The sequence below is a fragment of the Pseudorca crassidens genome, chromosome 19 (genome assembly GCF_039906515.1).
Source record: "Pseudorca crassidens isolate mPseCra1 chromosome 19, mPseCra1.hap1, whole genome shotgun sequence".
Classification (NCBI taxonomy): Eukaryota; Metazoa; Chordata; class Mammalia; order Artiodactyla; family Delphinidae; genus Pseudorca; species Pseudorca crassidens.
This window is the reverse complement of record NC_090314.1, coordinates 3,350,922-3,370,955: the sequence shown is the minus strand read 5'-3', so window position 1 is coordinate 3,370,955 and position 20,034 is coordinate 3,350,922. Positions and strand designations below refer to the sequence as shown.

Genomic DNA, 20,034 nt, shown 5'->3' with positions numbered 1-20,034 from the left:
CCCCATGGGACCCAGCAGGCCTTTACTTTTACTGACACTCCCTGCTCTTTAAGGAGCTCGCAGACTGGAAGGAAGGAGAACGTGCGTGCGGGGAGCAGCGGGAAGGGGCCAGGGCATGGCAGGGCTAGGGAGGGTGGGCGAGTGGACGGGGAAGGGGTGCATGACCCAGGTGGAGGGAGTGGGCCTGGGGCGTGCAACCACGCACAACAGGCTCACAGGGTGACCGGGGACAGGAGTGGCAGGCACGAGGCTCAGTGGTGGCTGGGGCCCGATGGGGGCTGTGTCTGTTGGGCTGAGGAGGGGCAGGGAGACCTGCTGGGCGGCCGGGCTGGTTGTTCAGGTGATGAGAGGGGCTTCAGAGAGGTGGAGGAGGTGGCATGCACAGCGCAGCACTGACAGGCTTGTGGGGGGGGGCACCTCAAGGACAATCCCTGGACCCCCCCACACACACTTGGGTGAGTTGGTGGGATGCCAATCAAGATGAAGGACATCACAGGAGGGGGCGGCATGGGCAGTGGGTGATGAGTGGCCTGGAGACACAGTCCCTGTGGCCCTGAGCGGCCCACGCGGCTCCAGCAAAGCTGAGGAGGGGTGGGGATGCGGGTGAGGATGTGGTGGTGGCTGCACAGAGTCCACTCCCCTGCCTCTGAGCCCATGGGCTCCTGTCTTACAGAAGTGAGGGAATCAGAACTCTTCAAGCTGCTCAGGCTACTCATAAATGGACCCACGAGACGTCAGCCAAACAGCTGATGGGAAGACACTGTTAGCAAGATGGGTTCGGGACAGGAGCTGGCATGGCCAGGGGCCAAAACTAAGAGAACATCAGGGCACTGCAGAGCACAGCACAGCACAGGGTGACCTCGGCCCACCCCAGACCCCACCTGGCGCCCCATCTAGACCACAGCCCACCACCCACGTCCACTCCTCTCTCCCTCCGGTTCCACCCAAAGCAGGCCAACCGGGGTGGGGTGGGGGCGTGGCCTCCAGGCTCCCTGAAGTGCTGGCCCCCGGGCCGCCTCCTGCTCCTGGTGTGCTGTTTATGGAGTGTGACCTCGGCCACCTTCTCCCACAACCTCAGTTCTCAGCTGCCACGAGCTCTCTCCCGGCCCCAGGCCCACACGCTGGCTGCTTGTCTACCAGTCTCAGAGGGCCCATCTCGGCCTCAAACGCACCACGGGCCAGGACGCTGCAGGCTCCGCCAACTCCCGCACACGGCTCGCCGCACTCTGGGTCTCCAGCCCTTGACCCTGCCCCTCCCTCTCCCGGGCGCCCCGCACTTGCCAGACCCCTGGCCTCCCGTCCCTGCTGCCCCACCAGATGCGTCTCACAGACACTCAGCTGCCTCCACATTCCGGTGCTTTCCACAACTCGGGGCAAGGCTGACTCTCAACTCGGCACTCAGGGCTCCCCCATGCCACCCCACCAGCTTTTGCACTCAGCCCCCTGGTAGATGCCACCAGGTCTGGTGGCCAGGCCAGGGACAGCTTTGCCCCTTGAGATCCTAAAGCTCCCTAGTGAGCCAGGCCGAGTCCCGCCAGGAAGCTGGCCTCCCGTGCTGGGTGCCATCTCTCCCGACTTAGAACTCCCAGTCCACGGGGCTCATGAGAAAGCCCCAGAACTCATAAGCTCACTGCCCCCCCACCCAGGTAAAGTGACGAGGGGTCAGGCTGGTGGACGACATCAGCCAGGGAGCACAGGTGACTCAGAAACGCCCCATCTGTGACCAGGAGAGTCCCAGGTCACGGCCTTACTGCACAGAAAGTGACCCTAGAACATGATGATGTAACCTGCTCAGTGATGGGAATGGACGCATACCCCCAGGGTGCCCTGCCCAGAGAAGCCTGCCCTTCAAGATGGGGAGGTGAGAGGCTTCCCTGGTGGCACAGTGGTTAGGAATCCGCCTGCCAACGCAGGGGACACGGGTTCAAGCCCTGGTCCGGGAAGATCCCACATGCCATGGAGCAACTAAGCCCGTGCACCACAACTACTGAGCCTGCACTCTAGAGCCCACGAGCCACAACTACTGAAGCCTGCGTGCCTAGAGCCCATGGTCCACAACAAGAGAAGCCACTGCCATGAGAAGCCCGCTCGCCGCAACTAGAGAAAGTCCGTGCGCAGCAACGCAACCAAAAATAAAAAGAAAAAAGATGGGGAGGGAGGGGGGGGCTCAGCGTGCGGCCCACAATGCCAGAACTTGGCACCGTCCCCAAATCTGTCCACAGAGAGGAGGCTAGAGGTCTAGCTCACTGAGCATATCTTTTCCTCCTAAAGGGATGAGGGGCAGAAGGGCATCACGGTGGGACGGCACGGGCCGTCAGATTGGCGCCACCTTCAGCTATGACTTGGTGCCCCCCACAGATGCCCTGCAGCCTGGTGGACTGGGGGCTGGATTTTTCCTTTTAATGAATTCATTGGCCTTCAGATCTGAACTCACTCCTCTGAGTTTGGTTAATATTAGTCATTGCCACATGCTGCATCTAGGCTGAATCCAGAGATACAGCTGAGTCTCTGGGCCCAAATGTCAGAAGGTGACGCTGCAGGAGTCCCAGCCGGGGAGCCCCAGTGTGACAGCTGTCAGGCCACTTGGTTCCTATCACACGCCTAAGGCTCTCATGGGGGAAGAATTAGCTTTCCCCGAAGGGAGGTCTGGCCTTTGCCCTGTGTCCTTGTGATGCACAGTGGGGCTAGCCAGACCAGAAAGACCAGCCATGCGGTGAAGGGCTGGGGCTCTGGCCATGCGCCATCAGCCAGGCTCTGGGGGACAGGGGGCTGGCACCTGCATTTGACCATGTGGACAGCAGTTCAGTTGATCAGTTGTGAAGCCTCTATAAAAACTCTGGACACAGAGGCTTGGGCCTGGCACCAGGCCTGAAGCTTGGGCGAGCTTCCCATGTTAAAAGCTCTGTGTGTCATCACACGTCAGCGCCAACAGGGAAACACGTCCCAAGGGCACGAAAGCTTCATTTAGGGCCCTCCCGTTCAGTCCAGTTCGCCACGCGTTGCTTCCTTGGGCTGGTACCAATCTGTATCCCTCTGCTAAAATAAATCTACAGTCCTAAGTACGGTGTCTTCCTGTGTTCTGTGAGTCCTTCTGGCAAAGTATCAAATGTGAGGGTGGTCTGGGGCACCCTCAGACTTATAGGTGGCATCAGAGTGAGGGCAGACACGGTAGCCGGGGGCCGGTGCCCTCACTACGAGCCTGGCTACCTCTGAGCAGCCCTTGGACCCCGAGCTTTGATGACATGGCCAGTGAGGACTGTTTCATCTGTCCGATCAGATTATTTTTTTGAGGACGGGGCAATGCCTTGCTCGTTGGGAGGTCTTCACAAGATTGTGGGGAGAAAGGACTCCAGTGAGTGGGTAAGTGGATGAATGAAGGACAGAGCAAGTGCATAAAAACCCAGCACCCTGAGAGTTAAGAACTCAACACTTTCACTCTAACTTCCCACATCCCACATCCTTCCAACTGGCCCGAACTCCAGCGTTTAAAAAATGGGAGAAAAAGAACGAACCTTTGGTAAAAAACCCTTTTAGACAGCCTTGAGAGAGATGCTAATGTCTTAATGTTTGCCGAGACCACAGATTGGGGGTGGGGTGAGGAGCTCCAGGGCAGAGGAGGGGACAGGATGAGGCACCAGCTGGTCAGGCCCACGGCCCCACCCTTGCACTCAGCCTCCCTGCAAACCCCACCCAGCTCACATGGATCTGGAAGCCATAGTTTCTCTGCACCGGGTACTCCGTGACATCATAACATGTAGACAAGTCTATCTCCCCATCCAAGTCGGCCGCCTGCGGAGAAAATGAGGGATTTAGAAAGTAAAGGCCAGTGCCCCGTGAACTGTACATGCTCACAGGCAGGGCGCTGCCTACCCCACACCACCTAGAAGCATCCACACCACCATTTTTCACACATCCTGCCAAAGACATCCCATGCCCGTGGTTCTCAAACCTCCTTTACACTCCTAAAAATTGATGGTGCCAAAGAGCTTGTTTATGTGGGTTGTACATACTGATGATATCTGCCTTATTAGAAATTAGGAAAAAAATTGAAAAACAAATTTATGCATTGAAGCACACAAACCCATTTCATTTTTTAACAAAAAGTATCATTTAAAGAAACAGCAAGAGATTTTTGCAACTCTCTTTAATGCTTAACTTCCGAGGACAGCTGGGTTCTCACACCCGTCTCTGCACTCAAGTCTGTTTGTTGACATGTTTTTTTTTGTTTTTTTGTTTTGGCGGTACATGGGCCTCTCACTGTTGTGTGCTCTCCCGTTGCGAAGCACAGGCTCCGGACGCGCAGGCTCAGCGGCCATGGCTCACGGGCCCAGCCGCTCCGCGGCATGTGGGATCTTCCTGGACCGGGGCACGAACCCGCATCCCCTGCATTGGCAGGCGGGCTCTCAACCACTGCGCCACCAGGGAAGCCCTGTTGACATGTTTTGGTTGAAGCATATGAAGACGGTCTGGCCTCACACAGATACGAGATTGGAAAAGGGAAGTGAATTTTAAGTCTTTTCAAAAAGACAGTTGTGGCTGTTCTCCTTTGACAAGTGGTAGTTTCTTGAAGGGGAACTGCGAAGGGGATGCTTTCTGTCCTCTGCTGCATTAGAACCCATGGTTCTACCCTGCTCCTTGAGGGGGTCTTTCACCCCCACATGATCTGGTGACACTGTCTCGTCCTCTGGAAGAGCCCCCAGATACTGACGTTTCCTTGTACAGGAGCAAACACTGCATTTGTTATTATCACCACCTGTTCAGTCAGGAGAGTCTGTAAGCTCGGAGGAGACTGTCAAGTTAGTGATGGTGAACACAAGTTTTCCAAAGTTCCAGTTTTGCTTGGAAGCTCAAACTGAATCACTGGTAACAATTCTGTCGGTCGTTTTCCTTGAAGGAAGAGACTCACTTGGTTCATTTTTAAGAAAACGTCTGCCGCACACCCAAACCGAGCGAGCACTTGTGCGTCGTACATTCAGGCAGAGGCGGTGGGCCGCGAGGAGAGGTGGCCGGCGGGGCGGGCAGCGCAGGCAGCGGGCGAGTGCTCCCCCGGGACGGCCGTCACGCCTGGACAGCAGCAGGAGCAACCTCTACCAACCTCCCATCTCACATCACAGAGTATTACCGAAGTGGGCACCTTTCCTGCTCTGTTAAGGCCCTTTCTGTAACTTCACAGTGTGTGGCGGTGAAGGATGCACGGGGGCCAGCCACCTGCTCCTGCAGCGTGACCAGGCTGAGGCACCCATCAGTGCAAAGGCCAACACAACGGAAAAAGGAAATGGCATCATAGTTTTATGACACTATTTTTGTTACAGAAGAATCCCTGAACGGGTCTCCAGGGGTCCACAGACCACACTCAGAACAGCCAAACACCCATGCTCCTGTGGCCCCTGACTTTAGGCTCCCCCAGAGACCCACCACCCACACTGCTCTACATCTGTGCCTGTGTCACTAACATCCTTCCACTGCAGTCCAGACAGAACTTAGTGTCAGGGTATATAAGCAGCCCCTAGCGTTAGACATTGAGGTTCTTTCAGATCTCCTGCTGTTACAGAAGCGCAGGAACCACTGACATGGAACACATCTCTTTCTTCACATGTGGGAGTATATCTGAAGGATTCCTGGAGTGGAATGCAAGGGAAAAGGTGCAGAAACAGACTTCCAAGTTGCTCAAAACAGATGATTTTTTTTTGTAGGTGAAGAATAAAAGAGCCCCTTCTGTTTGGTGTTCGACCATGGAATCAGGACTCTCAACCAGGCTGGCCAAGTTCACCTGCCACATCCCATCCTTGTCCAGAAAACACACGTCCCATCCTTGTCCAGAAAACAAGGGGCAAGATTTAGTTCAGTTCTTTAAAGACTCAATTCACCACAAAATCTCTGTATAGAAAGAACAAAACCACTCACCCTGAGTTTTAAAACAAGACGTCTTTCAGTGTTCTTCAAAGAACACAGACAAGAAAAGCCACTGAAACCCCCGTACCTGGGTGCTGAAAGCAGGGCCTAGAGAGCCCACTTTCCAGCAGGAACCAGCCCCGGGAACATCAGACTCCTCTGCAGATCTGGACTGGGCTACCCGTCCACCCGGAGGGGACTTTGGCCCAGGAACAGCGGTGCCACCTGGACCTCCCCTGTCCCTACAGAGGAACGGAGCTGAGACACTCACCTCCTCAGCCACCGAGTCCCTGTAGAACCTCAGGCTTTGATCAGCAAGGACAAACCAGTGTTTCTTCCACTGAAAGAGAAGGGAAAACCAAGACTCAACTCCCACCCTTCCCGCTCTGAGGCACCCAACAGCCAGGGTCCTGGGGCACCTCACTGGGCACAGGTAACGCAGAGGGCAGGCGGCCCCTCCCGCTGGGGGCAGACACACACAGGACTCCACTCGGGCCATGGGCAGCCATGCGCGCACAACCTCTCCCCGGCGACGAGGCGGTGCGGACAGCTGTGGTGGGCCACGGGCTGCGTGTGCTCCACCCGCAGAGGCGTGGCTGCTGAGCGGGGCTGCGGCTCCAGAGGCTGCAGATAGGGGCTGGGCCCCCAGAGCCAAAAGGAGGCCACCTGCAAGCCACGGCCACCCCCTGGCTAACCAGAGGGGCGCCCACCTGCCGCCGGCAGGAGCAACCCAACCAGCTGGCCTCCCAAATCTTCACTGTGAGGAGCAAGGCGGGGAGGCTTGAGGCTCCAGGCAGGGCCGAGGGGATTGACGTGGTAGAGAGAGAAGAGGGCATTTGGGCACGGTCACTCAGGAAGCGGGGAAGGGACTCTACGGGCCTCTCGGTGGGACCCGCAGGCTCATCCTCCTGCCTCCTGGGAGGCCTGGCCTCCACCCCAGCAGCCACGAATGGCTCAATCTTCCTGCTCAAGTCCACTGCTCCCCGCAGGGCCGCGGCTGCACCCTGGCTACTGGCTCCACCCCACAACCAGAAGGCCCTCCTGTCCTGGGGAAGCCTGGGCTCTCGGGAAACTTCTGGGAAAGGTCACCAGGTGGGGAGCCAGTGCTGCAGCACGTCCCCAGGCCTGATGCTGAGACCCCGTCGGGAGCAGGAGAACAGTCCCTGTGCTGGCAGTGGGCAGGCCGGCGGCCCCCACCCCCACTGCACCCCCAGTTCTGAGGAGATGGGGTCTCAGCCACGACCCTGGTCCCCAAGATGAAGGGGTGTGCTGGAGGCGGGGGACAGGGCCAGCGCTCATACACCCGCAGGGACAAGGCCAGCTGGACCTCACGCCTGCTCCCCGGCGCCTCAGGAACCACAGCAGCTCTGGCCACTCACCTGGCCATCCTCATACTGCCTGGTCAGCCAGCCTTTCTTGAAGTTCAGCAGGTCGGGCTAAGAAAAAAAAAAGAACAGTTGAGAGGAAAGCAGCGGTGTCCCGGTTCTGGGTAAAGGGTGACTGGCAAGGCAGCTGTCTCTCCCCCAATGAGGGGGCCCCGGAAAGGGGCTTATCCCCCTGCCAGAGGAGCCCCCGTGGCCCCTCGCCCTGACAGAGGCTGCCAGAGCTGCTCCCCGGACGCGCGTCTTCGAGGAGCGCGAGGCCCCCTCACCCCGTGAGCAGCACAAGTGGGGCTGCCTGACTGCTGCGCCCGCAGGGCCGCCCGGAAGGCAGAGAAGAACGGCCCAGACAGAGTCACCCGGCATTTCGCGTGGAGGGAAGCTGTGCAGCGATGGCTGAAAGGAGAGCTGAGAAGTTCTCACAGAGGCCACAGGAAGACTGAGAGCAGAGACCACGCCCGGTGTGAAGCAAGACGCAGCAGCAAGCCTGCCAAGACCCTCAGGCCACTGACCTGCCAAGATGAGTCTGAGTCTCCGTTTCCCTACAAGCAGAAGCAGGGCCGCAGGCACCGAACGGGGCGCTGTCCCTGCTGTTCCCTCTGGCACCTGTGCGCCAGAGCCTGAGGAGCAGCCTGAGAGCACCTTGAGGGCCGCAGGCAGGCAGCCCCCTGGGCCTGGCTTGTGTCACACATCGGGGCGCAGGCAAGGCCAGTGTGGAAAGAGATGTGGCCCACTGCTCCCCTCGGCCCGTGTGCTCTTCCACAGCCACCACGACCAGAATGGGGCTGTGTTTTTATATTCCAAGGACCCAAGGAGGGTTTAAGAGAACACATGCCACGTAGTGGGACACCAGTCAGCCACACGCGTCCTGGAGCCTCTGCTCCAAACCCGCGAGCGAAACCCAGACTCCAGGCAAGAAAGCCTCCACCCTGGCCCCACGGCTCCAAGTCAGGTTGCCGCTGGAGGCCCCACGCCTGGGAGGGGCGGCATCAGCCCCAGGCTCCTCGGAAGGCTGAGGACAAAGCAGAGGAGGGCCCATACAGCTGCCAGCTGTCCTCACTCCTGGGACGCTGGCCTGCCACGCGGGGCTCCCCAAGGGAGGGACGGGACCGCTCGACCCGCCTGACCACTCCCTACCTGCACCCGATGGCCACGGCTCCCATGCCCTGGAGCAAAGGCTGGGCTCCCTCCGTGGTGACCCCACGAACAAGACAAGTGCCCAGCAAGAGGGGGGCTCCCGACTCCAAAATGTCACAGAAACAAACACCCAAAACAAGAAGAACGGAGGTTCGTCCTGTGGCCCTGATTCCCCGGAGCCAGAATTCCGCTGCTCTGGCCAGATGGCCTCCTCCGCTGCGGACCTCAGAGCTCAGGATGCCCACGCAGCCCAGAGAAGGGGCAGAAACACGGCACCTGCTTCCCACGCACGGACGTGAGGGCCCGTGCACAGAAGGGACGCCAGCGCGGAGGCACAGGCAGCAGCAGCAAAGAGCCCAGGGGACAGAAGCAGCAGGAGCAGCGTCTCCAGGCCTCGGAGCGCGGGCGCCCGGGCTCACCGTCAGGGAGGGCTCCGTGGACCTCCTGTCCAGTGACTTGGCTCTTCGGTGTGGAGACAGGGGGGAGGCCGAGGCGTCCGGGAGAGGAGCTTCGCTGGGGAGGTCCTGTGGCAGAGAGCAGCCCCGTCAGCACCAGCCAGCCCCTGGGCAGCCGGAGCCGCGGGAGGGCCGGGCTGCAGGGCCATGTTCCGGACGAGGAGGGGGCGCTCTGCCGTCTGGGCTCCCTCAGCACCTCTGCCCGTGAGGACAGGACCTGCGCCCAGACTCCTAGTCCCACGCCTCCAGCTGCCCGCGGCCAGGGCCGAGCCACCCTGGTGGGAGAGCAGCCTTTTCTTGCAGACGCACCAGCCATGTGGCTCTCCTGGCCCCCGTCCTCCCCGGGCCTCGTGGGGTCACAGAGGAAAGACGCTGGGCTCTGTGCAGTGAGCACTAGGGCCCCTCTGAGCCCAGAGAGAACAGGAGGAAGACGGAGGGCAGACTCAGCGGGGCCACGAGAGGCGGGTGGCCCAGGAGAGGTGGGTTTCAGAAGCAGAATCCACCTTGGGGACTGGGTGGAGAGAAACTGGGGCTGTGGCCACCACCCGAAAAGAGAGAGGAAGGAAAAGTATTCAGCCTCGCGGCCCGACTGCCTCAGAGAGGAAGAGACTGGCTCTGGTTATGACCTGGGACCAAAAAAAGGCTCACGAGAGCAGCTTTCAGCAGAGACGGACGGAGCTCCGAGAGGAAGACGCAGAAGACAGGCCTCACCCTCAAGATGTCCACTCAATGGGGAAGGAGATGAGAGACCCGAGAGAGAACCAGGAGATGCGAGCGGGAGGCCGGGCAGAAGAGCGTCCGGGTGTGAGTGGGGCCTCGGTGGGTGTGGGGGCCTCGTGCTGACCCTGCCCCCGCCGCCCCGGAGCCCGAACGCTCACCCGCTTCCGGGGGAAGGCCCTCTTCTCGCTCCGGCCCTGGCGAGTGTCGCTGGACAGCGAGGGCCCGGCTGACACGTTGGTCTCCATGTGCTCTGCCTTCTCGATGTCCAAGGCCTCAAATTTCTCTATTACCTGGGACCTCCTGCAAGAGAGAGCATGAGGCGGCTGAGGGGGAGACAGGGTCCCCCAGAACCCGAGGGGACGTGGTCCGGAGTCTCGGAGGGGCTCCCGCAGCCAACACCCCACGCCTGGCTCGCGCAGGGCCCCGGCAGTGCACACCGCTCGCTCAGCCAGCTCGCCTCGGACACCCCTGCTCCCTCTCCCACCTCCGCTGAGGGGGGTCTTTTGGGGGGCTGCCAGCAGTTCACGGGCAAGGCCCTTCCCTTCCACCAGACGCTTCCTTGCCCTCTGCCTCCCAGCCCCCACACTGGAGTCCCCGCACGCTCTGTCGCTCTGTCGTGCTGACGAACTCGGCAGTCACATGCTCAGCGCTCGGCACCCTCTCCTGAGCCAGACGCATCAGAAGGCAGCCAGCACCTCGGAGGGCACCGTCCTCATCACATTTCTCAGCGTATCTGATGCGGCCCCCACCCCAGGGCATCCAAAATTTAGCAAGAAAAAGACCCACGAATTAACATTGTTTCTGCCAACAGTAAAAAGAATCAAAACCCAAATTAAAAACAAAGCAAGTTGATTTCGTGTGAAAGGGCGGGCGGCATCGTCAGGCCATCTACGGCTGGAGACGGAGCTGAGATGGGAGCGAAGCAGGCGGAGGAGGGGCGAGTAACGTCACACAGCGACACAGCAGGAGGAGGTGGAGAGGGGCAAGACCTGAAAGAAAATAAGGCTGGAGAATGAATAAACAGAAAAGGACTGCTTGTAAAAATCAAATCATGGTAAATCAAAATTATTCAAAGAATTAAAGTAGCAAAAACCCGAGGTGATCACTGAGGAGCGCGACCAGTGAGGAGCCACGAGCAGCCGCATGGGGGACACGCCCTCGGGGGCTGCCCGCGTGTCTCCGGCCAGAGGCCTGTCCTCCCAGAGATGCCGCCCAGGCAGGCGCCCCGAGATCGCCTCACACGGAGGGCTGTCCTTGCATCTGGACGAGCAGCAGAGTCGAGGGCACCTAGTGAAGGGCCGCTGGGCCCAGAAGCCTAAAGTCTAACTCCATGAGGAAGTGGGGGAACCGGCCCCCATCCCGAGGCCCCGGAGGCCAGCTCGCCCTCGGGAGGCGCACAGTACAGGTGGCTCTCAGGGCTTCTTCCTCAGGAAGGCAGAACTCCTGGGGACCCGGCTCCCTGTGAAGCCAGGGCCTGCGGCGCTCTCAGCTCCCGCGGAGTCTCCTCCAAGGACAGAGCTGTCCGCAGGCAGCCTGTGGGGCCAGCAGCGGTGCGGCCTAGGGGCAGCAGGGGAGCGAGCGAGCGCGGGAAGCCGGGGCGGCGGGAGGGCCTGGGAACCACGGGGAGCTCTCGCGGGTGCTCGGGCTGGCCGGGCGGCTGAGGTGGCCTGTCCCCAACCGACCTGCCGGGTTTAGAGGACACTCCAGGCCCGCTCACAGGCCTCGGTGCCGCCACATGCAGAACGAGAGCTCTTCCAACTGACCCCGGGACCAGAAAGCCCCAGGAAGGCCTTGAGGAGCAGCGCCCGGCAAGGCACAGGCGAATCGCATGCTGCGAGCCGGCCATGGCCGCGAGGGGGTCAGAGGAGCGGACAGGGCGGCGCCACCTGCCAGGGAGTCAGCCACGGTGGACTCTGCCAAGTGGGGCCTTTGAAACTTGGGTCCATTGAAGCCCTGCAGGTGTGACAGCAAAGGCCTCCCAGGTGGGCCAGTGATGGGACGGAACCCGACCTCTCCAGGCTGCCAGCCAAGGCGCAGACAGGACCGCCGGCAGCTGGTTCTGGGGTCAGTCACCAGCAGTTCAACCAGGGCCAGGGCCCCCCACGCTCAGTCGGCAGCAGCTCGCCATCCGAGAAGGATTACTTCCGGGCCAGGGCTCGTCAGGAAACCCACCCCTGAGGCCCCCCAGTCGGGCTCCCGGGCAGCTGCCACTCTGGGTAGCTGTGGCCGGCGTCCTGCCCACGTGGGGTTCTGTTCTACATCACCAGAGACAGGAATCCAGTCCAGCACTGGGAGGGGCGGCTACTCAGGACCAGAAAGCAGGTCTCGGAGAGGGACAGCAGCCAGTCAGATGTCATGAGGGGTCAGTAGGAAAGTGACGTGACAGTGTTAGGATGCAGCGCGGAGGGGCCCCAGGGCAGCCTGCACCAGGTGAAAGCACATCCCCGTGGTAGCGAAGAGCAGGCGGAAGCAAAGCCCCAGAGATGCCGTGTAGCCTGGGCTGCTAGCTGAGAGGGAACTCCAAGCCAAGCAGGTGCGCTGAATGTTAATTCTTTGGTCCCCGCCAAACCAGGTGTGGCTGCCCACTCAGGGGCCTCCAGGATGCAGCAAGAAGACTGGCCGCCTACATCTGGCAAGTCCGTTGACTTATACTTCTGGCAAGTCCATTCACTTATACTTAAGTGCGCTCAGGACAGCCTCGGCCCTGTCCCGGGTCCATCCTGGCAGCAGGGCCCTCCCGTTCCCAGGTCCGGCCTGGGGTTTATGTCGCGGCTCTGCTGTCCCAGGCAGTTCCCGTGAGGAGCCGCCCTGCTTCTGCGCCCCCGTCTCTGCCCCTGCATACCAGGGTGGTCATACATCTCTCAAGGTTACTAATGAACCAGGCAGACAGACACTGGAGGGCGCCCCCAGTACAGGTAAGCTTCCCCCTCCCCAGCACTGAGGCACCTTGTTTCCTTCTCTCTCTTCCTAGTGCTGGAGGGCACATTTGGGAAAGCAGGTGGTGCTAAGAAGCAAGAGAGCAGGAGAGCAAAGCAACCTGCTCCCAGCCAACCCCTCGAGGGGGAGCCCAGGGCCACCCAGTCTGTCCCCATAGCTCGCCCCAACTCTGAGCTGGGCTTGGGCAGGGGGAGGGCGGCAGCAGGACACTCCACAGACACTTGTGGAACTTGGGTCTGAACCTCTTTCTTAGAAAACAACTTCTTTGGAAATGTAATGAAAACTATGGATTTTCTTTTTCCAGAACATGAATCGTTTGGAGAGGTTCACATCCCGCCAGCAGCCCACGCAGCTGGGTGCGAACCCTCTTGCTGGGCAGACGCCCCATTTATAGACTCAGGAGTGGAAGCTCCTACTGGCAGGGGCACTGGGGCACTCTGGGCCGGGCCTGGGCCTAGAGCCTCCGAGATGGAACCTTGCAAGATCTTGCCCCCCACTCTCCAGGGGAACGAGGGAACGGCCCTCCTACCCTCAGACCACAGTCAAGTCCCACACCTCCACCAGCCCTGGCCCAGGCCCATCTCCAAACCCTGTCTCTCCCCAGGCACTCGTGTGTGTGTGTGTGTGTGTGTGTGTGTGTGTGTGTGTGTGTGTGTGTGTGTGTGTGTGTGTGTGTGTGTGTGTGTGTGTGTGTGTGTGTGTGTGTTGGGGCGGGGGGGGCGCGGGGAGGAAACATGTAACGAAGTGTGTGAGGGTGTACGAGAATGTGACGGAATGCACGTGTGTGAGGGTGCACAGGTGGGTGTGTGTCTAAGAGAATGCGAGTGTGCACGGCAGGGGCTGCAAGGGTGGGAGAGTGTGCACCCACGTTTGCGAGCACATGGCCCTCCAGTCGCCCCCCCACCGCCCTTACCTCCGCTCGTTGCCAAACAGACGGGCCACCTCTTCCCTGCCAGGGCTTCGGGCCCGAGTCCTACGCTCCAGCCGCCTTCTCTCCACCTGGAAAGCTTCTCGGTGGCTGATCCTGATGGCCTTAGGGACGTCGGCCAGGGTGGCATACTGCCTGCTGGCTTTAAAGGCAGAGGCGCGCCCCGGTCTCTCTGCACCCCGCCCCCCAGCGCTGCCGGAGTCCACGTGGGTAGGGGGCCGGCTGGCTGTGTCCAGGGAGCCGAAGGAGCCACTGCAGACGGTTCGGCCAGAGGGCTGAGGACCTGGGGGAGGAAGGGGACGGCCAAGCTCCCGGGAGGGCGGGCCGGAGCCACTGTACCTGTTGGTGGGAGTGCCGGGGCTGGGCGGGGAGAGCGGCGGCGGCAGCGGCTGCTCCTCGGCCTTCGCGTCCTGCTTGGTCTTCTCCAGGGAGAAGTAGCCGCTCTCCACCCGGACCTTGCGGCCACAGTCCACACGCTCGCTGCTCGAGGTGCTCTCCTCTGGAAGAGGGGCAGGAGACATGCTGGGCCGGCTGCCACCTCTGGTTGAGGACTTTCCAAGAAGGCACGCAGATCCAAACAGGCCACCTCTCTACCTCCCACCTCCAAAGGCTGGCGTGGCCCCCCCAGGGCAGAGCCCCAGGAGAGGAACTTACCCTTATCTGCCTCTCCCTACCGGGCTGCCGCTGACAGACTGTCAGGGGCTCCCTGAGCTTCTAGACTGGGGGCTCCGCTGGGAGAGCAGGATTCTCCCAGGAGAGACGTCCCAGCAACAACTACTTCCTACCGAACATCAAGGAGGAATCCAGGGGCCAACTAGCCACGCAACCTTTTAGTACATTTTTGGAGGGACGGGCAGAGAAGCACCTTGGCAGGAGTGAGAGGAGTGAACGGTTCTGGATGTGGATGGGCGTGTGCTGCCTGGGGAGGGCTGAGGGACCTTCTGCCCAGAGCCCGTACAAGATGCATTTCACCTGAACGAGCTGGGTCCCAACTGTCCATGCGCCTCTAGTGGCCTGGACAGGTGTAAAGGGAAAAGCCAGCCTGTCTCGTGCAGAGCCCTCTAGGGCCTGGACGAGGGAGGCTGAGGCTGCCGCCCCGCTTCTGCTCAGGCAACTCCAAGTGCTAGGTGGAGAAGCGCAGTCATGCCAACCATTTCCTCCCCAGCATCCTCTTCCCCTGCTTCACCCAGGCGCCTGGGCAGAATGGGACAGAGCAGGACGAGACAGCCCTCACTGCTGCTGCTCTCAGGACACAGTGGGCTTCCAGAGATAACGGGGACTTGAAGACGAAGCAGCCATGAGACACAGGAACCAGAGGCCCCCTTGTACACAGACCTCGTTACAGAGCATCCTGATTCTCACGACACCTGCCTGGGGCTCACAGAGCAGGTGCTGTCTTCCTCCTTTACAGGTAGGACTAAAAGAGCTACAGGGGAGGGGCAGGGCAATGGCTGGAGGCCAGCGACCCAGGTCCCACACCAGGCCAGGCCCAGCCCGGGGCTGACGGACACAAGGTGAGGGAGCCTGAGGCCCGGGGCTCACGATCGGCTCAGAGGCCCCGAGTCCCAGAACCAGCTCTGTCGGGAGGCCCACTCTAGTGCTTCCAGCTGGGGCACCAGGACAGGTGGGCCCGAGGGCCAGCCCGGCCACCACTTACCATCTCTGCTCTCCAGCCCTGGCTCCCTCAGGGTGCTGGCCACAGGAGGCTGGCTCTGGCTGGGACTCTGAGCTGGACTCGGGCTGCTCCCATCGGGCTGGTCCTTGGCCCTCATTTCTTCCTGCCAGAGTGTGGACTTGGTGGTGGGAACCTTCTCAGCACTGGGGATGCTGCTGCTGCTGCTGCTGCTGCTGGTGACAGCCATCTTGGCTGGCCCTGGCTCCTGCAGGGGAGAGCGGTGTCCGTGCGGGCCTGGGAGCACACGGGCTGAGCCGCCCGGGTACCTGGCTACCAAGGTCAACTACACCATGTCAGAGGCCCAGAATGCCAGAAGGGAAGGCTCAGAACAGAGATGTCCTGGTTGGGCTGGAAGCTTTTTCTCTTCTGCAGCCCCAGCTAGCACCCCAGGTGGGAACCCAGGCCAGAGCTGGTGCTGCCCCAAGGGAGAAGCATTTGTGCGAGAGGTACTTAGCCAGACACAGAGTCCAAGGCCAGAGCACACAGAGAACCGTAACTCCACACTACAAGCCTAGAGCCCAGACAGGGCAGGGCTGGGACCCCCGCCACCATGCAGCACCTGCTCGGGCCCTGGGCCCGAGTCCCTGCCCACCCAGGGCACTGGGGTGCCTGCTGCTGAGGGGCTGCCAGCAGGATGGCTCTGGGTGCCCCCAGAAATGAGGCACATCTCAGCTGTCTTTCCCCAAAACACAGGGACCACCTGCTGGGCTCTCGGGGCGCCGCACCCTCCGGCCCTCACCAACCACCCCGCAGGGGAGGATGCCTGGGCTGAGAGGAGGCGGCAGCCCACGCTCGCCCGGCCAGTAAGAGGCAGAGTGGGGCTCTGAGCACTTTCCACCACCAGGCACCCCGGGAGCAGGAGAAGGGCCCAAGAGGGGCTTCACGTTGTGCGGGCGCCCCTGAGGAGCCACCAAGAAGCCCAGGCGCCCTGTGTCCCAAAGGGAGAGGCAGGCATTTCACCAGGCCCAAAGCCTCCTTAGCTCTGCAAGGGTCTCAGGCTTCCTGGGTGGGATGAAGCCAGGATGACTCTTCCCACAGACCCAGGATACACCTGGCCGCCCATTCAGGCAGAGCCACTAGCAGACCTGACTCCCCAGCTGGAGATTCCCGAGAGCTCTGACCCACCACGGAAGAAGTGGACTTGGAAGAACACGGTGTGGTTTCTGACAGTTTCCTGAGACTAAAACAGAACCAGCTCCAATGACCCGAGGAAGCCTGGCCCTGGGGCCCCTGCTCCACACCCCAGCGGTGACGCTTTCCTAAGCAGAAGCCGTTCTGGGTGCCGCTGCCCTGCCCCCTCCCAACAACCTGAGGTTTGTGCTCAGAGGCTGGGCGTGGCTCTGCTGGGCCCAGGGTGGCACTGAGATTCCTCCTGCAGAGCTGGGCGGGGGTGACCTGAAGACCTTGCTCGGTGCATCTGTCCCCTCTGTGGAGGGGAGGCTGGACCAAGGGAGACAACCAAGGGAGACAGAGGCCGCCAAAAAGGGTTGAGGGGGAGGGGCGGCGCTGTGCCCATGATGGAAGGCCCTTCCTGCCAGTGCTCTCAGCCCCACGCCATGAGTGTAGCACCCTGGCACATGCATACCCCTCTCTGATGCCCGGGGTGAGCCCAGCACTGGGTAGGGAGTGGGCTTGCAAGGATCCTCAAGAGGCAGAGGAAATTCCAGGCCTGACATGCAAGGGGCAGTGACTGGGAGCTTAAGGAACACATTTCCCAGCACCAAGCGCTCCCAGACCTGCCTCCTGGGCCTGGGCCCCCAACCTGCACAGGGCTGGTTGCACCCACAGATCCCTCCCAGGCTCCCACTTCTGGGGACTCACCCCAGAGAACAGGGGCCCTGGGGTTCTCTGGACGGCGGCCAAGGCCCACAGGGAGCTTTTTTTCTCCTTTTGGTAGCCCTGCTTTCTCCTGCCTCTATGCCAAGCCTCACCGAGTCAGCAGGGACAGGAGGGCAGTCTACCGGCAGGAACAAAGCCACCGTGGCTTGCAGGAGAGGGGCTAGTTTCTAAGTAAAGTCGCTTCTCTCCAGCGCAGCTGGGTGGACAGCAGACTTCGCAGGGGCTGGGCCAGGGCCACACGGCACCACCCCCACCCCCCAGGCGTCACCATCACGGGAGGGAGGGTGCCGGGGCACACGCCAACACAGATCCCTGGTGCCTGTGTGAGAGGAAAGAGGGGACACCCAGGCTCCCAGGTGCTGTCTCTGTGTGGCTGGGACAGCTGCACGTCCAGGGCTGTCAGTGCCATAATAAAGTCTGTGCTGTTTGGCTGCTCAGAAAGGGTTTTCAAAGCAGAGACGAAAGAGGAAGCAGGGCAGGAAGGCAGGCCCCAGTCAAGGGACCTCTGAAGCCTCCACATGCTAAGCAGGCCCCTCTGGAGGGGGTTTCACAGAAAGCCTTGCTTTCTACCTCCAGGGCATGGAAACTGAGCAGGGACCCAGTGAGAAGGAGGGTCCTGACCCAGAGTGGGTACGGCAGCAAGCACCCAAGTGGAAAATAAGATACCTGAGAAGAGGTGGCAGCTGACAGCACATGTATGGGCCTGAGGTGGGCCGGGCCCTGGACCTGACGTGGGGCCTCACTCATGGAGAAAGGTCTGCTGTTTTATGGGTCTTTGAAGAAACGCCAAGAAGCAAGGGCCAAGAGCCCGAGCAGGTAGGGAGACAGAGGATCCAGCCCCTGGCCTGCACACGGGGCTGGGAGACACATGGCCCCTGGCCTCACCCGAGTCCCAGCTCTGGGCTTTGGGGAGAGGGAGGCAAGGGCCGCTGGTTACACCCTGAGTGGATGATCACTCCTCCTCTCCAGGCACCTCGTTACCAGGAAGTCTTTCCTCAAACAGCCTGAGCAAGCAGCAGCTCCCGGGAGCCTGTGCCTCTCAGGCTCCAGCCTCGGAGACTCTGGTCAGGGCCAGCCTGTCGCCCCCACTGCGCTGGGCTCTGCTGGGACCCCCGCCCCCGGCAGAGAGGAGTCTGCTCTCCCCCACAGCCCGATCCTCATCCCCCCTCATGCCTGAGGGGTGCCTGCACGCTCCAAGGCCCCAGCTCCCAAATGCCTCGACACCCTCCTCGAAACAGGACTCCGGGCTCCCCTGCCCGCCTGAGTTCCTAGAGCGTGGGGTGCAGCAAAGGGACACCTCCAGCCCCCAGCTGGTTTGATCCCAAACTCCAGGGCCATGAGAAAAAGGCTAGGTATGGGGTCTTGGGTTCTTGTCTCTATGGGGGCCCCTAAGGCATTAGGCTTTTCCCACAGCTGCATCTTGGGCTGCGGAGGGGAGGCCTGCCCAGAGACCCTCCCCCGCCCCCCGGACCCAAGTCTCCTCTGGACAGGCCCCACAGCCCTCCACGAGACTGACTGACAGGGGGTTGTCCCTGATGAAGGCTCACAGCTTCCAGAAATCAGCAGCCTTGAATGGGATGCTCAGGGGAGCCAGGGCAGAAGGAAGAGACACCCTGCCTGCCGTAGGTCGAGCAGAGGAGGCTGGGACCTCAGTACCCTGGGCTCTAAGAGACCCTCAGGGAAGAGGGTGATCTCCCCACCCTGCAATCACATGGCTCCTGCTACCAACCCAAAATGTGAAGCAGCATTTGCGGGGAGAGGATGTCACAGGGGAAGGGACAACTGGGAAGCAGGGACACAACCAAATTCCCCGGCCTGGTTGAAAGTGCCTTCTGTATGTGTATTTGCCTTATTTGGAGGCAGGAGCTCTGCTCCAACACTGTTTCCAAGGCATCGCTATGGAAACGCGATGGAACTCTAAACACCCTTATTCCGCCTGGGGTTTTCTCTCAAATCAGGAAGCTTTGGGGGATTTGCCTGTGTGTCTGCTGTTCCCCAGCAGGAAGCTCCACCTTCTGTCTCTAGGAACGCGTGCAATTCCATTTTGCCGACTTCCTGCCAGGGACACTACCTTCCAGGGGGACGCTGGCCTGGGACCCTTCGGGGAGGGTGGGCAGAAGGCAGACAAGGACCATCGGCTGAGAGCAGGCCGGGGCCACACTCCATCAGCAGGAGGGCCTGTGCAGCAGCCCAGAGCAGGCGTGGCCAGGGGAGTCTGAGGGGGCGTGCAGGAGAAAGGGGACCGGGCCAGCACACACCTCCCTCTCCTGCCCAGACCTCTGTCACCCAGGGAAGCCCAGAGGAGCCAGCAGGGACTGATGAGCCCCAGAGGGTAGCCAGGTTCTCCACGGGAGGGCTGTCAGGCTCTGGGGCTTGTGAGATGCTCACGGGACCCCCGATCACCATCCTGTTCACTCTCAGGGGTGCTGTGAGGCTCAATCAGGCAAGACAACTGAGCAACAGGAAAGTTTGGGGCAGAGAGGAAAGGAATCACATGTACAGTTGGCCCTTTGAACAAGCAGGGGTTGGAGCGCTGCCCCCTCTGAGCGGTCAAATATCCAGCACGACTTAGAGTCGGATCTCTGTATCTGCGGTTCCTCCATGTCCGCGGCTCCAACCAACCGCGGACCGTGTAGTCCTGCAGGATTTACTATTGAAAACAACCCACATAAAGTGGGCCCACAGAGCTCAAGCCCATGTGTTCCAGGGTCAACTGCACTGAGCACCCAGGACGGGCCCAGTACTTCCTTCCACACACACGGGTAGCCGAGAACTAGACTTCAACAGGCCCATTCTGCAAATCAGCTCACTGAGTCCCTGAATCCCTCCAGTGCCCTGAGCCCCTACAGGCCAGCCAGGGACGGAAGGGCTGGACCTGGTGGGACCACCCCAGCCACCTCCCACTCTGGTCTCATGGGATCTGAGGCAGAGGCACAAAATCAAGGCCAGTGCCAGTGTTTTCCATTTATGGTCAACCCAGAGCATAAGTGGGGCCCCTCAAGAGCCCCTCACTTGGCTGGGACACTCTAGGACCCCCCTGCCCAGCCCCCCTGTTCAGCCTGCTGTCTGCAG

The 20,034-nt window shown here is 60.8% G+C and overlaps 1 protein-coding gene across 9 annotated transcripts in view; it reads right to left on the bottom strand.

Annotated features, from left to right (window-relative positions):
* The window catches only part of MPRIP (myosin phosphatase Rho interacting protein), a 129,687-nt gene that overhangs the window by 24,216 nt on the left and 85,437 nt on the right, over window positions 1–20,034 (bottom strand). For 7 of the 9 annotated variants that reach the window (XM_067717659.1, XM_067717658.1, XM_067717657.1 and 4 more), the window contains exons 6-12: window positions 15,106–15,328; window positions 13,788–13,947; window positions 9,742–9,883; window positions 8,828–8,932; window positions 7,272–7,328; window positions 6,164–6,232; window positions 3,700–3,789 (exon numbers count right to left, since the gene is read on the bottom strand). In XM_067717659.1, the coding sequence (XP_067573760.1) occupies window positions 3,700–3,789; window positions 6,164–6,232; window positions 7,272–7,328; window positions 8,828–8,932; window positions 9,742–9,883; window positions 13,788–13,947; window positions 15,106–15,328 (846 nt within the window). Of the gene's footprint in view, window positions 1–3,699; window positions 3,790–6,163; window positions 6,233–7,271; window positions 7,329–8,827; window positions 8,933–9,741; window positions 9,884–13,433; window positions 13,948–15,105; window positions 15,329–20,034 lie in introns of all 9 variants that reach the window. The other 2 variants (XM_067717656.1, XM_067717662.1) reach the window with 2 other exon arrangements.